General features: G+C 35.1%; 1 protein-coding gene across 3 annotated transcripts in view; it reads left to right on the plus strand.

Moving 5' to 3' along the window:
• OXR1 (oxidation resistance 1) overlaps positions 1 to 15,341 on the plus strand; it is a 460,340-nt gene that overhangs the window by 395,720 nt on the left and 49,279 nt on the right. For all 3 annotated transcript variants that reach the window (XM_025870990.2, XM_025870992.2, XM_025870993.2), the window contains 2 exons: positions 6,139 to 6,291; positions 13,938 to 14,122. In XM_025870990.2, coding sequence (XP_025726775.1) covers positions 6,139 to 6,291; positions 13,938 to 14,122 — 338 coding nt within the window. The remainder of the gene's footprint in view (positions 1 to 6,138; positions 6,292 to 13,937; positions 14,123 to 15,341) is intronic.

The raw sequence follows: 15,341 nt of genomic DNA on the forward strand, positions 1-15,341 counted from the left end.
TAATAAGCATGAGAGTAACATGATAGGAAGTCCATGTCCTGTTTGATTTTTTATTTCAGTTTTCTCTGACTATTTATATAGTAGTTAGAACTCTTGAGTTTCCTTTTTTTTTTTTTTTTAGGTTTTGTTTTTTTGTATTTGAGAGAGAGTGCACAAGCCAGGGGGGAGGGGAAGAGGGAGAAGCCGACTGTAGGGAGAAGCTGAGCAGGCAGTCCAATGTGATGAGGGACTTGATCCCAGGACCCCGAGATCATGACCTGAGCTGAAGGCAGACACTTAACTGACTGAGCCACCCAGGCACCCTTGAGTTTATTTTTGATATACTGCCTTTTATTTATTTATTTATTTATTTATTTATTTATTTATTTATTTATATTTTTAAAGATTTTATTTGAGAGAGAGAGCATGAGTGAGAGAGCAGAAGCAGAAGGAGCAGCAGAGCGAGAGGGAGAAACAAGCTCCCCGCTGGGCAGGGAGCACGCCATGGGCTCGATCCCAGGCTCCTGAGATCATGACCTGAGCTGAAGGCAGTTGCTTAACTGACTGAGCCACCCAGGTGCCCCTGATACACTACCTTTTAAAAAAAACTTATCATTTTAATCATTCTTCCAAGTATTCTGAGTAATTAATAGTGGATTAATTTACCTAGCATTTTTAAGGAATGTTCTATATAAGTTACATTTTATAAATGAATTCTAAAGAACCAAACTGTATTTAATAATTTTGATTAAAATCTCTCTGAAGGGAATTATATTTTTTGCCTTTTTTATGTAAATTAATACTAATCATAATTTCCCATTTTTTTATGACCTAGTGATTCTGTTTACACATAAAAGGCTATTCCTCTATTAAATGGCTAGATTACTGTGGGAGAGTCATGTGTGTTGCCTTGCCTACTTTAGGAGGCATCCTTTTTTTTTCTGCCCCAACATGCACTCAGAATTTAAGATACCAATGACCTATGGGTAACAAAACACAAATCATTAATATTAACTTGCCTGTAAATTATTAGACATTATTAGTTGCTAAGCTCTAGTATTAAACTAGCTCCACTTCTTTCATGGAGCAAAGTATATGATATACTGATAACTATTTTTCTCCTTGCCCAGGGACTTTTCGTGTGTGTTTGGGTGTGAGACAGTGAAAGAAGTGGGGTCATTTTCAGATATTTATTTGTTGGATATCTTATTTGTATAAATACATCAGCACTGTACTTTAGAATGCAGTCACATGAAAGGAATATATTACATTTTTCACTGTTGATGATAGCAAAAGTCAGGTTCTAATGAGCTGGACCAGATGATATAAGAATATGTTTTTGAACATGGCCGTGCCATTGTCCCATGACACTTACAAACTGCTGTACTCATAAGCAGTGCAACAACAAAGGAGAGCAATGTAGGCTTAGGTTAATTTACTTTCTTTTTCAAACCTTAAAACAGAATTGTGAAAACTTGACTGTGTAGCATCCTGCCTGACTAAAACGCTGTGGGGTCCTTTTCTGTCTCTCATCTTTAAACCAAATCTTACCAACTAGCTTTCTTGAAGGCATAAGATCAAAAAAGAAGAGAATGCTAAAGCAACAAAGCCAGGCCTTCTATGTGAAAATGCTTTCTTCCTCACTTTTGCCATGTTAGTGGAAGAGAGGGAAAGAATAATAAAGCTATATGAATGACCTTTTAATCTGTAGCTACTCAGTTGCTGCCAGAGATGCCCAGAAAGTATCCTCTAATATGACTGGTCATATGAATAGTATCTCTAATATGACTGGTTATATGAGTACATTTTTTTCTCCCTAGGATGGATCCAGAAAGGAGTTAAGAAACATTGAATTCTTGAAGTTTTCCCTTTCCCTGGATGATAGTCATCACCTGCTATCTGATTATAGGCAATAGTTAGAAATAATTCTTTTGAACAGTGATTTTTAAATTTTAGTTGTATTTTGTTTTTTACCTAGAAGTATATTCATTACTAGATTCACAAGATAAAATATTCCTATATAACTTTCTACATATCTCTAGTGTTTATATCTCCATATATAATTATTGGATTTAGGTCTCCCATTCTAAGTCCCTTAGAAGCAAGGATCTTATATTTTATTAAATATAACTCATATTTGTATTAGAGTAATTAAAATGTTTATTAGTATTTTGCATGTTTTTCCAGAAATTGTCAGAGTTTCTATTTCTAATAATCACCCATAGGTTTCTTTGATGTTCAGCTGTGTAGTGGCTTACCATAGAGGCTAAAATATTATGTTCCTGGCTTTGTTAGCATAAAGGATCTCAGTGGGTTTTTTTGAATAATTTATTTCCACATAAAAATACTATCTTTGAGAATTTCCAGGGTCAAACAGTTTATACCCATTTTTTCTTCGCATATTGAAGAAACATAGAAGGAGGTAGAACCAATGTAAGAGTAAATAAATAATAAATGGCTAAAATTTACCATGTGTCAGTTACAATTCTAAGTACTTTAAAAGTATTGTCATTTATTCCTAACCTCAAACTTAGGAGATATAGCACTTGTCCTGGCTGTTTTTGTTTTCTCCTCTAGACCCATTCTACACCCTCCTTTGGGCTTTAGACTACATCAGTGGGTTCCCCTGACCTTTTGCTTCTCTTAGTTTTGGTCTTTCAAGAGCATTGGTAGAAGATGAGAGAAAAGGAGCAAGAGGGGGGCATATTTATTCTCTTAGCTCCCTTCTTGCAAGGTCACTTCAGAGTGGCAACATGCTTCAACCTCTCATCTCATCAGACACAGAGCCTGCTGTCTCTGTGGTATCTGTTTCTCCCCTTTAGGCCTGTGGGTGATAAGGACTCCTCTCTTGTTTGCCCTGAATTTTCGTATACAGTGCATAATATCTTTGTAAATAGTTCCATTTTTAAACTCTTTAAATTCACTCAAGTTGATGTGCCATCTGTTTCTTCCAGTACCTGACCAGTAACAGTATTTATTTTACATATAAGGAAACTGAGGCAGAGAGGTTAAGTGTCTAAGTTCCTTCAGTTAGCTAGTAGCTGAGTTAGGATTCCAACCCAGGTACTCTGGTCCAGAGCCCATATTCTTTATTACCACTTTATAGCTGGAAAAATCATAATGTATAACATTTAATCATATTGTACAAAAAAAGACCATAAGTCAACCTTTTTGCTTCACTTGTTCTAGTGATGCTTTGCTTTTGCACATTTGAACATTTGGGGCAATGATTGAGGCTCATTAGATAAATATCTATAATTCTGTATTTTTAAGGACCTTTCTGTCCCTATTAGCTAAAACAGAATTGCACAAAGAAACCTCAGAAAGCACTCAGGAGCTTCAAAATCACTGCATTAAGAATCAGAATCTATATCTATAAACACCAATCAAAACCAGCTACATAGAGATACTGATATTTTGGGTGCTAATGTACATGTATGTAAGTTAAAAAGAGATCTAATTACAATCCCTCTGAACGTTGCTTTTTTTTTTCTTTAAGAAATGTACACCTATGTTGCTTATGTGCTATACTTCGAGCATTTACTAAGCTCATCTCATGTATTCTTTTTATTTTTTTATTTTTTATTTTTTTAAAGATTTTATTTATTTGACAGAGAGAGTACAAGTAGGCAGAGCGGCAGGCAGAGGGAGAGAGGAGAAGCAGACTCTCCGCTGAGCAGGGAGCCCGACGTGGGGCTCAATCCCAGGACCCTGAGATCATGACCTGAGCCGAAGGCAGACACTCAACGACTCAGCCACCCAGGCGCCCCCTCATGTATTCTTCTTAATAGGATTACACTGACAAATTGGGATTGCTATAGGTACTGAGTATAGAATTTGAGACTTTGAGGGAACCTAAGCGATCATGTTGTTCAACAAGGTATATCTTCATATAAGGAAAACATTTGACAGTGTTTCTTGATAGTTTCTGTGAATGATTAGGTTACATAGTAGGTAATGTTGTCAACTGGCAGTAACTGAACAGTCATAAACAAAATTTGTTAATAGCTTTGTGCCAGCTTGCAGAGGGCCCTCCAGTGGCTCTGGAATTGGCTTTTATTCCCTTCACACATTTAACAATTGTTTAGAAAAATATTTGAAAGGGAAGGTGTAAGTATTGCAGTGAAGCTCACTAGTTCAAGTGTTGATAATGTGTCTTTTACATATTGGCTTCATCTTACTCATTGGGCAAGTTACTGAACTTGGCTAACCATAAGTGGCCTTTAAAATTAAGGTAATAATGTATATACCTAATATGAATGATTTGAAAATTAAATGAAATGGTTCATGTAGCACTTAAATATAACAAATATTCATAAATGTCCGTTAATATTATTGTTACTAACATCTCCTTTTAAATGATATGTGCTGAATGAATTTATGTATCATACAAAACTCAAGTATAGTAATTACCAAAGACAACGGGATGAGTATAAAGTTACTAGTTTTTATCATAAAATGAAAAGATTGAGAACTTTGTTAATAGATATTAATGATTAAACAGTGTCATGCATCTGTTAAAATCTAATTCCAGATAGGTTTTTTTAAGGTATAATCATAGTATATTAAATATAGTTGTTTTGCAGTATTCTGTACTGATCTTCCTTCAAAAAATATCTATTGGGTATCTACTAGAGAGATAATGAAATTTAGAAAGGAAGTCTAAAATTTTGTCCTTGTAGAGACTTAAGGAGTTAGATCCATTTAGTGAAGTAGAAAAAGTTATGTTAAAATTTGAGAGTGCTTTTCAAGTATCTCGAAGTCTTTGAGATTGAAGAGGAGGCATTCTTGTTTATTATTTCAAAAGGCCAAGTCAGAACTATTGGGTATTTGTCACAAAGTGCCGGATTTTAGCTCAAAGCTCTGAAGAACCTTGGTACTATGAAAACTATTCTATAAGGCAGTGTTCATTTACTCAGGAATTATAAAATGCCTCTGGAGGTATTTAAGACAAAGAATAAAGGACATTTGTCTAGCCATCTACATTGTATAGAATGTTGAACTTTGGGGGGACCTATGAGTTCTAAGGGGTCTGTGAACTTGGATAGAAACAATTTTAAGTGAAATATAATGAAATACAATATTTTTTCAAATTAAGAATATAAACAAACTGTAGAGTAGCACCATGCATACCTGTGACTTTGTCCCCAATAGAACTCACAGATATTTTCAAATTGTTTTAGAGTAATAGATATCAAAAATACTGTTTATAGCCATATAGTTCAAAATTATAATTATCAGTCAACACTAGATTTTATTATTTCATGTTTAATAAGGAAGGATATATGTATCAACTATATTTATTATAACTATGAATAAAAATTATAACTAATTTTTAAATGTTTTGATAATTGTGTTTCATTATAATTGTTTTTCTTTGTAATCCTATATTTTAAGTATTCAAAAAACATTCTGAGAAGGAGGTCCTTAGGCTTCACTGTGAGAATGGTCCATGGCCTTAAAAAAAGTCAAGAATCTGTGATCTAACCAATTAATACTTTATACAATGGTATTGATTAACTCCTTGTATCTTAACATTTTAAATGGCTCTTCCAGTGAAATGAGTTTGGCTGAATTCCTAAGTATCACAGACAAGCGCTCCATCTTTTCTCTGCTCCCAGCACCTGAGGGATATATTAAATGGTCTTTTCAGGAACAACTGAGTGTGTATGTTTGTTTGGTGTGCAGGTACAAGAGATATAGTTTTCAGTATTTTCCAGATGATTCATAAATATGTATCCCATTAAGAAATCATTGAAAATATAAGTTTGAAGCTCTGTTAGAGATTTTTATTGAATGTGAACACAGTGCCATTCTTTCCTATTTCTCTTTAATGTAAGATGATTTTGAGGGGTGCCTGGGTGGCTCAGTTGGGTAACCGTCTACCTTCAGCTCGGGTTGTGATCCTGGGGTCCTGGGATCGAGCCCTGTGTCAGGCTCCCTGTTCTCCCTCTCCCTCTGCCTCTCCCCTCTTCCCCCCTCACACTCTGTCTCTCTCTCTCTCAAATAAATAAAAATCTTTAAAAAAAAAATTTTGAGCTGACCTCCAAGAATGTAATGAGAATAGGGGAAAGCTATTCATTTGGCTTTAATAATGTGCTAATTTAATTTTTATTTAGTTCTCCCAAGTGCCTTTATTATATTTTTTTTTTTTTAAAGAATCCTGATGTAGTCCACCTGAAAGAAGCAACTCCCTTATCTACTTTTACTGGTATTCGACCTGCACGAGTTGTATCTTCAACTTCTGAGGAAGAAGAAGCATTTACTGAGAAATTTCTTAAAATTAATTGCAAATATATTACCAGTGGCAAGGTAATGAATAATACTTGAGAGAAATTTTTTTATTGTACTTTATTTATTACTGAAATATGACAATTTGGCATTTGCATTCTAAGTTATCAACATCAGCAACTGATTGAATATTTTAAGAAGATATTGGTGGAAATACTAGTTTAGGTTAGTATGGACTTTGCTTATAACTTAGAATCTGGTGGTCTTTTGCAGTTGTTAAAAGCAATGGGATATAAATTTACTGTAATAAAGTACAGCTGATTTGTTATTGGTAGAATATTTCAAAAAGCTGATATAAAATGACCACTGCTGAGCACTATTTGGAGTGATAACTCTTGCAAACTTGGTATAACACACAAAAGGAAGATAACTGCTATTTATTATTTACTATATGTCAGAAACTATATGAAGTATTTTAAGTATTTCATAAACTCAATCCTATGAAGTTGGTGATTCTACTCCTTCTTCACAGGAAAAACAACAACAAAACTTTCAGAAAAGGTTAATAAGTCCAAGGTTTCTCTATCATGGCAAGAATTCAAACCCAGTGTGAGTGCATGTTTCATCCTACCAGACCTTGCTGCTTTTCTAAACAAAGAACTTGTAGTGTGCAGAGCGAGTATAGTGAAGTAACACAGAATTGGAGAATAAACTCCAGATATTGTTTAGAAAGTGTCTATAGGATGTTACCAACTTAAGTCACACATGGTTTTCTTTTTCTCTTCTAACCAAAGATGTTTTTTTCAGAACTACAATATTTTCTGATTCGCACTGTTTCTGAAGAGAAGTCTTCTACAATTTTTGTAGTTGGTGTTTTGTACATTTGTGTTTTCTTTGGTTGCATTTAAGATAGTCTCTCTCTCTTCCTTCAAATTTTTATTTAAATTCTAATGAGTCAACACACAGTGGAATAGTGGTTTCAGGAGTAGGACTCAGTGATTCATCACTTCCATACAGCACCCAGTGCTCAACATGACAGGTGCCCTCCTCAATAGCCATCACCCATCTAGGCCTCCCCCCACCTCCCTCCATCAACCTTCAGTTTGTTTCCTATCTTTAAGAGTCTCTTATGGTTTGTTTCCCTCTCCCCTTTTTTTTTTTTTTACCCCCCATCTGTTCATCTGTTTTGTTTCTTAAATTCCACATGAGTGAAATCGTATTGTACTTGATCTTCTCTGACTGACTGATTTTGCTTAGCATAATATACTGTAGCTCCATCCACATCGTTGCAAATGGCAAGATTTCATTCTTTTTGATGGCTGAGTAATATTCCATTGTGTATACCACATCTTCTTTATCCATTCATCAGTTGATGGACATTTGGGCTCTTTCCATGGTTTGGCTATTGTAGGTAATGCTGCTATAAACACTGGAGTACATGCACCCCTTTGGATCTGTATTTTTGTATCCTTTGGGTAAATAGTAGTGCAATTGCTGGATGGTAGGGTAGTTCTATTTTTAACTTTTTGAAGAAGCTCCATACTGTTTTCCAGAGTGGTTGTACCAGCTTGCATTCCCACCAACAGTGCAAGAGGGTTCCCCTTTCTACGCATCCTCGCCAACACCTGTTGTTTCTTGTGTTGTTAATTTTAGCCATTCTGACTGGTGTGAAGTGGTATCTCATTGCAGTTTTGATTTGTATTTCCCTGATGATGAGTGATGTTGAGCATGTTTTCATGTGTCTTTTGGCCATTTGTATATCTTCTTTGGAGAAATGTCTGTTCATGTTTTCTGCCCATTTCTTGATTGGATTATTTGTTCTTTGGGTGTTGAGTTTGATAAGTTCTTTATAGATTTTGGATACTAATACTTTATCATCAGATATGTCATTTGCAAATATCTTCTCCCATTCTGTAGGTTGCCTTTTAGTTTTATTGATTGTTTTCTTTGCTGTGCAGAAGCTTTTTATCTTGAAGTTGCAGTAGTTCATTTTTGCTTTTGTTTCCCTTGTCTCCAGCGACATGTCTAGGAAGAAGCTGCTACAGCCGAGGTCAAAGTTTGCTGCCTGTGTTCTCTTACCGGATTTTGATGGTTTCCTGTCTCACATTTAGGTCTTTCATCCATTTTGAATTTGTTTTTGTGTATGGTGTAAAAAAGTGGTCCAGTTTCATTCTTCTGCATGTTGCTGTCCAGTTTTCCCAACACTAGTGTTGAAGAGATTGTCTTTTTTCCATTGGGTATTATTTCCTGCTTTGTCAAAGATTAGTTGATTGTAGAGTTGTAGGTCCATTTCTGGGCTCTCTATTCTATTCCGTGGATCTTTGTGTCTGTTTTTGTGCCAGTACCATACTATCTTGATGACTACAACTTGGTAGTCATGTAGTGATGACTGTAGCTCGAAGTCCAGAATTGTGATGCCTCCGGCTTTGCTTTGCTTTTTCAGGATTGTTTGGCTATTCAGGGTCTTTTGTGATTCCATACAAATTTTAGGATTGTTTGTTCTAGCTCTGTAAAAGATGCTGGTGGTATTTTGATAGGGATTGCATTAAATATGTAGATGGCTTAAGGTAGTATAGACATTTTAACAATGTTTTCTTCCAATCCATGAGCATGGCATGTTTTCCATTTTTTTGTGTCCTCTTCAATTTCTTTCATAAGTGTTCCATAGTTTGCAGAGTATGTATCTTTGAGAGTTTCATTATCATTGATTTTGAACCATTGGGTTATGATGTGCCTTGGTGTATTTTTCTGTTTGTTTTGCTTGGGATTCACTCAACTTCTTGAATCTGTTGGTTTATAGTTTTCATCAGATTTGGAAAATTTGGGGTCATATTTCTTCAAATTTTTTTTCTCCATCCTCTCCTCTTCTTTGGGAACTCCAATTATGCATATATTAGGCTGCTTGATGTTGTGTCTCAGCATAGCTCATTGATACTCTGTTTTTTTTTCTTTTTATTTTGGACAATTTCAATTGCTATACCTTTAAGTTATTTAATGTTTTGTCTCCCATGTCTAATTTGCTGTTAATTCTATTGAGCATATTTTTCATCTCTGTAAGTTCAAACTGGCTCTCATATATCTTCCTGTCCATAACTACCATGCACAATCTATCCTATATTCTTAAATATATGGAATATATAGTAATTATTTTAATGTCTTTCTACTAATTAATTTCTCTCTCTCACTTCTGCATTTCTTCCTGTTAATTGACTTTTCTCATTGTGATGAGTCACTTTTTTATTTTTCTTTACATGCCTAGTAATCTTTAACTGGATATCAGATATAAATATTATTACCTTCTTGGGTGCTGGATATTTTTATATTTCTCTACATATACTTGTACTATTTTCTGTAACACAGTTGTGTTTTAGAAGCAGTTTGATCATAACATAGCTTGTTTTAAGTTTTGTCAGGCAGGACCAAAGCAACGATAGCTAGTTTTTCCCTTTACTGACACAGTGCCCTTCTGAGATTTCTGGGGCGCTGTAAATTATAAGGTTTTTTGCTGTGGTTGGTAAGAATACAAGCTGTTCCTTTCTCTGTTGACGCTATGAATTGTTTCCTCTGCTTCTTTTGAGTGCTGCTGCTTTTCTCGTCCTGGGATAGTTGCCATACATATAGGTAGCATTCAGTGCTCAACTGGAAACTTGAAAGAAGGCCTTCTGTGTATCTCCAAACCATTCTCAATTGGGAGTGCTCATCTCTCCTTTCTCTGCCTCTGGCCTGGAAACTCCCCACTCAGTACGCTGGGGCATTTATAGAGTTCATGTTCTTTGTTTTCCCTTATTCAGGTATCATTGTCCAGCATTCCAGTAGCTGAAAATAGTCATTTCGTGTATTGTGTGTGTGTGTGTGTGGCTTTAGTAAAGTTTTAGGCAAAACTAGTTCTTGGCTAGAAGCAGAATTTCAGTTGTAACCATTTGAATAAAATTTTTGTTTAAGTATCAAAGCAAAGATAAAGTCATTGGCAGGCTTAGGAACAGCTTACAGCCTGGTGTTCTTGGAAGGTAAACGTTTGCTGGAGGCTGGCTCTTCCTATAGATTTATTATAATAAAGTTTATGTAAAAATTGTGGAAATTTATCAACAAAATTATAATAGGTTACAGTGGATTTAAGACTAAAAAAAAAGATCAGTAAAAGCTATTCTCTCTGCTGGGATGTATCCCAAATTATAGTTTTTTATCTTCTAGTATTTACAGAAATATTGTAGTCTGAGTGGTAACTTTTACAGACAGACTTTATTTTCTTTTTTTTATTATGTTAATCACCATACATTACATCATTAGTTTTTGATGTAGTGTTCCATGATTCATTGTTTGCATATAACACCCAGTGCTCCATTCAGTACGTGCCCTCTTTAATACCCATCACCAGGCTAACCCATCCCCCCGCCCCCCTCCTCTCTAGAACCCTCAGTTTGTTTCTCAGAGTCCATAGTCTCTCATGGTTCATCTCCCCCTCCAATTCCCCCCCTTAATTTTTCCCTTCCTGCTATCTTTTTTTTAACATATAATGTATTATTTGTTTCAGAGGTGCACGTCTGCGATTCAGCAGTCTTACACAATTCACAGTGCTCACCATAGCACATACCCTCCCCAGTGTCTATTGCCCAGCCACCCCATCCCTCCCACCCTCCACCACTCCAGCAACCCTCAGTTTGTTTCCTCAGATTAAGAATTCCTCATATCAGTGAGATCATATGATACATGTCTTTCTCTGATTGACTTATTTCACTCAGCGTAGTACCCTCCCTTTCCATCCACATCGTTGCAAATGGCAAGATTTCATTCCTTTTGATGGCTGCATAATATTCCCTTGTATGTGTATATATATATGTGTGTATATATATATATACACACCACATCTTCTTTATCCATTCATCTGTCAATGGACAAAAGCAGGCACTTTATTTTCTAATAGAAATAATTTCTCCATGGAAGATTAGTCAAGTAATTGCACGTAAGGAATTGGCAGTCACTAATACTAAAGAGAAATCTGTGCTTAAAGTTTCTGAAGGTCATATGGATAAAGAAGATATTTTATCTTCTTTTTTTTTTTAACATAATGTATTATTTGTTTCAGAGGTACAGGTCTGTGATTCATCAGTCTTAAACAATCACAGCGCTCATAGGAAGGGAAAAAATGAAGGGGGGCGGGAATCGGGGAGATGAACCATGAGAGGCTGGACTCTGAGAAACAAACTGAGGGTTCTAAAGGGGAGGAGGTGGGTAGATGGGTTAGCCTGGTGATGGGTATTAAAGAGGGCACGTATTGAATGGAGCACTGGGTGTTACACGCAAGCAATGAATCATGGAACACTACATCAAAAAACTAATGTAATTTATGGTGAGTAACATGACATAATAAAATTTAAAAAAATAGCAATGCTCAACAAGGCACATAAAAAAAAGATATTTTAATTAGAAACCGCTTACTATAATACATTCTTGCTCCTGATAATACGTTCAGATTTATGAAACAGCCTTAAAAAGAGTGAAACAGGAGTATTTTAGTTTGAGTTGATGATTTCAAACTTGGTTAGTTGAATTTGAGCAGTTACTTCGTCAAAAGACTTTTGTGAATTTTATGTGGAAGTAGTGTTTCTCATGGCCAACTCTTGATTTAAAGAGAATAACATCTGACAGAATACCTCAGAGTCCCACCTAGAATCAGGGAAAGAAGCTTGAAGAATACATTAGCACATCTGCAATAGCAGCAAATAAGGGTGAATTCCTGCAAAGTAACATTACTAGATTGGTCAGACTAGTGTTAAGAGGTAGGGCTCTTCTAGTCAAAGAAGTGGAAGCACAATTTTGAGAGGCTTTTCAAATTATTTCTGTAGTTACACTACTAAAAGTAGCAGTATTATAGCATTAACAGGTATAGTGAATTAATGCATTATCATTAATACTGGGCCTGCTCTATCTTATATACCTAGTAGTCATTATCTTTGCAAAAATATTCTGAAGTGGAAGAGAATATGTAATGTTATGCCAGTGAACCTAATAATATACCATTATTTAAAACTAATGCTTATATGAAATTTATGAAACCAAGAATGAACTGAGGTCTTTCAGAGACCTGATGTTTGCTTTCCTTACTTCTTACTGATTCCTTGGTTTTATTTCTCAAATAATTTAAGTTTATAGAAGGTGAGATATAGAGTAAGGGAAGATAGAGAATCAGAAACCTTTAAGATTTTTTACATTGTGTATACTCTACTCTTGATTGTCTATTTCTTGGATTATCTGTAGCAATGTAAATGTCCCCTACAACATACCTCACCATCTCTTTTTGACTTGTGTTGACATATGATCCAGGAATACAACCTGATTTATATGAATCTATTTAAAATATCCATTAAAATATGATCAGGCCATCATTTATATAGTTACTCCTTATTTAGGTAGTCCCTGGTATGAACTAAAAAAAAAATGCTGTTTAGAGTTTCAGATCGATTCCCTTTTTCCCACCAAAATGCATACACACATGCATATGCTTCTCTCCAATATTGCATGCAGTTACTACACATGATAAGCATGTTTTATTATCTTGAACATCTGCAGTAACTTTCTCCCAGGTGGGTGACCAAAAACTCTCCCAGAGTTTTCTGTTTTTACTCTTGATCATTTTTAATAGTAGTGTCTGTCATAACTTAAGTTTTATGTTCTTAAAGTTAAGCCAGGTAAATTTACAGAGCTGAATGTGGATTTTGAAGGAGGATGTTACACCAAATCAAGCAGGATTTATTTTCTTTTCCTTAATAGCTTCAGAAAAAAAGGACAGCTGTGAAGTAACTATTTAGTTTATTTTTAGAATTCTCTATGGCTCTTCATTTTTACACTTAAAGAATATAATAGAATAGGAGTTAAAAATTGGATTAAGGAATATTTAGCACCTGAGTTGGAGTGACTGTGGTTTAGATTCAAATGTGGAGGGCCTTTAGACAGACTGCCTGGATTTTGAATCTTGGTTCTACCACTTACGTTAGTTATGTTATTTGTTACTTAAGATAAGTTTCCTAGCCTCTCACAACCTTAATTTTCCTGTTTGTATAATCATCTCATAGCTGTGCTTGTGACGATCAAATGAACAATAATGTATGTAAAGTGTGATACATACAAAGCTTTCAATAAGTATTAGCTAATAATTAGTGAGATTGGCTTCCTATGGACTTCAGTTTGCTCATTTCTAAGACAAGAGGCTGGACTCTTCGTATTTAGATTGCTGTTTATATAAATGTATTTAAAATTTCATAACTTGTCATGATTAAATTAAAAATGATTACTGTATACTCTAGAAGTATCTAATCTACCTACTCTTACAGATGACAGCACTGAGGCCCAGAAGCTTTATATACCCAAAGTCAAATAGCTAGGTAGTTAACAGAGTCAATTGAAACAGATTTTTTTTAAAAAAGACATTTTAAAGAGATTATGCTATTTTTCTTTTATACTGGATTGAATTATCAACACATTATTTATTAAACCTGTTTGTGTACAGGAAACTATATTTGGTACCTGTAGTGAGGGAACAACACACGAAGCAGAATGCAAATTAATGTAAAACATAATGAAAAAAATGTTTTCATGAGAATGTCTTAGTGCTTGGATATACTACTTTTATATATAACAGATGGCCTAACATCTGAAGAAAATTAGTAAAAACAGCTAGAATACTTTTTGAAAATTTGAGCATTAAATGTCATTTTCTTTTTTCATCTTAGGGCACAGTCAGTGGTGTGCTGCTAGTAACACCAAATAATATAATGTTTGATCCACATAAAACTGACCCTTTGGTTCAAGAGAATGGCTGTGAGGAATATGGCATCATGTGTCCAATGGAAGAGGTGATGTCAGCTGCAATGTACAAAGAAATTTTGGATAGCAAAATAAAGGAATCCTTACCCATGTAAGATTGGTATTTATACTCCTTTGGCATTTTATTACATCTTGATAGTTGACCCTGGTTTAATACTCTTAAGTATTTTTTTTTTTACTCTTAAGTATTTTTTTATTAGTTTTATTAAAACTGCTTTTCATTTTATCAGCAATGAAAAAATATAGTATTGAAAAGATTATTTTTTTTAAAGATTTTATTTATTTTTTGACAGAGAGAGAGACAGTGGGAGAGGGAGTGGGAGAGGGAGAAGCAGGCTTCCCCTGGAGCAGGGAGCCCAATGCGGGGCTCAATCCCAGGACCCTGGGATCATGACCTGAGCCAAAGGCAGATGCTTAATGACTGAGCCATCCAGGCGCCCCGAAAAGATTATTTTTAACACACCTTGAATAGTTAGGAATTGTTCTGGATTTATATTTGTATATTTCGTAAGGGAACTGGATATTTAAAAGTAACATGTAAACCTTATTTAATTTAATGTTTACCAGCCCTTTTTATTCAAACACAGCATTCAGATTTTTAAATTATTTCTGTGACTAATTTAAGGTAATATAAGTAGACTAGGGTAGCTTTCAAATTTTTCTTAGAAGAGCCTAAAGAGTCTGGTGTGGGATCCGAGGGAGATCTCATGAGCATCCTTCCCTCGGTTATCCTTGAAAAGAGTTATGCTTGGAATATACTGGTCAAGGGATTCATGTGATTCAAATAACATAGCTGTGAGACTGCAGCTCAGCACAGCCTTTGAAAGTAATGTGCTTGACCAAAGGAATGACCAGAGAGAAAAGGGAGGAATAAGAAAGAAAAGGAGAAGAAAGTATGCAAAGAAAGGAATGACAACAGAAAAGAATACTCCCCATTCCTCCACACATACTTTGTCAATAGTTTAAAAACTGTCTTCACTTTCACTTTATTAGCCCACAGGGATGTGGATCATTGTTTGAAAATTAACCCTTGTGGTAGAGAACTGCTTACATAGAAGAGCAAATTATTTTTGTTTCTGAGGCAGAGTACATGAGTTGTTAGGATACCTGTGGTAGAATAAAATCCCTTGTTCAGAAAGTCTCCATTATACCTTCCATCCAGTAGATATTATTTTGGCTTGGTAAACTCATCCGTAGAGGTGCAGACAATTCCTAGAGTATCTTCTGTGTTTGTTATTTTTATAGATCCTCATCTAAAGTCACTTTCAGGAGATAAGTATTGTTGGGATGGGTGAAAGGATGAGACAAAG

The sequence above is a fragment of the Callorhinus ursinus genome, unplaced genomic scaffold (genome assembly GCF_003265705.2).
Source record: "Callorhinus ursinus isolate GAN/ISIS: 27379988/994484 unplaced genomic scaffold, GSC_fseal_2.0 scaffold5, whole genome shotgun sequence".
In the NCBI taxonomy this organism is placed as follows: domain Eukaryota; kingdom Metazoa; phylum Chordata; class Mammalia; order Carnivora; family Otariidae; genus Callorhinus; species Callorhinus ursinus.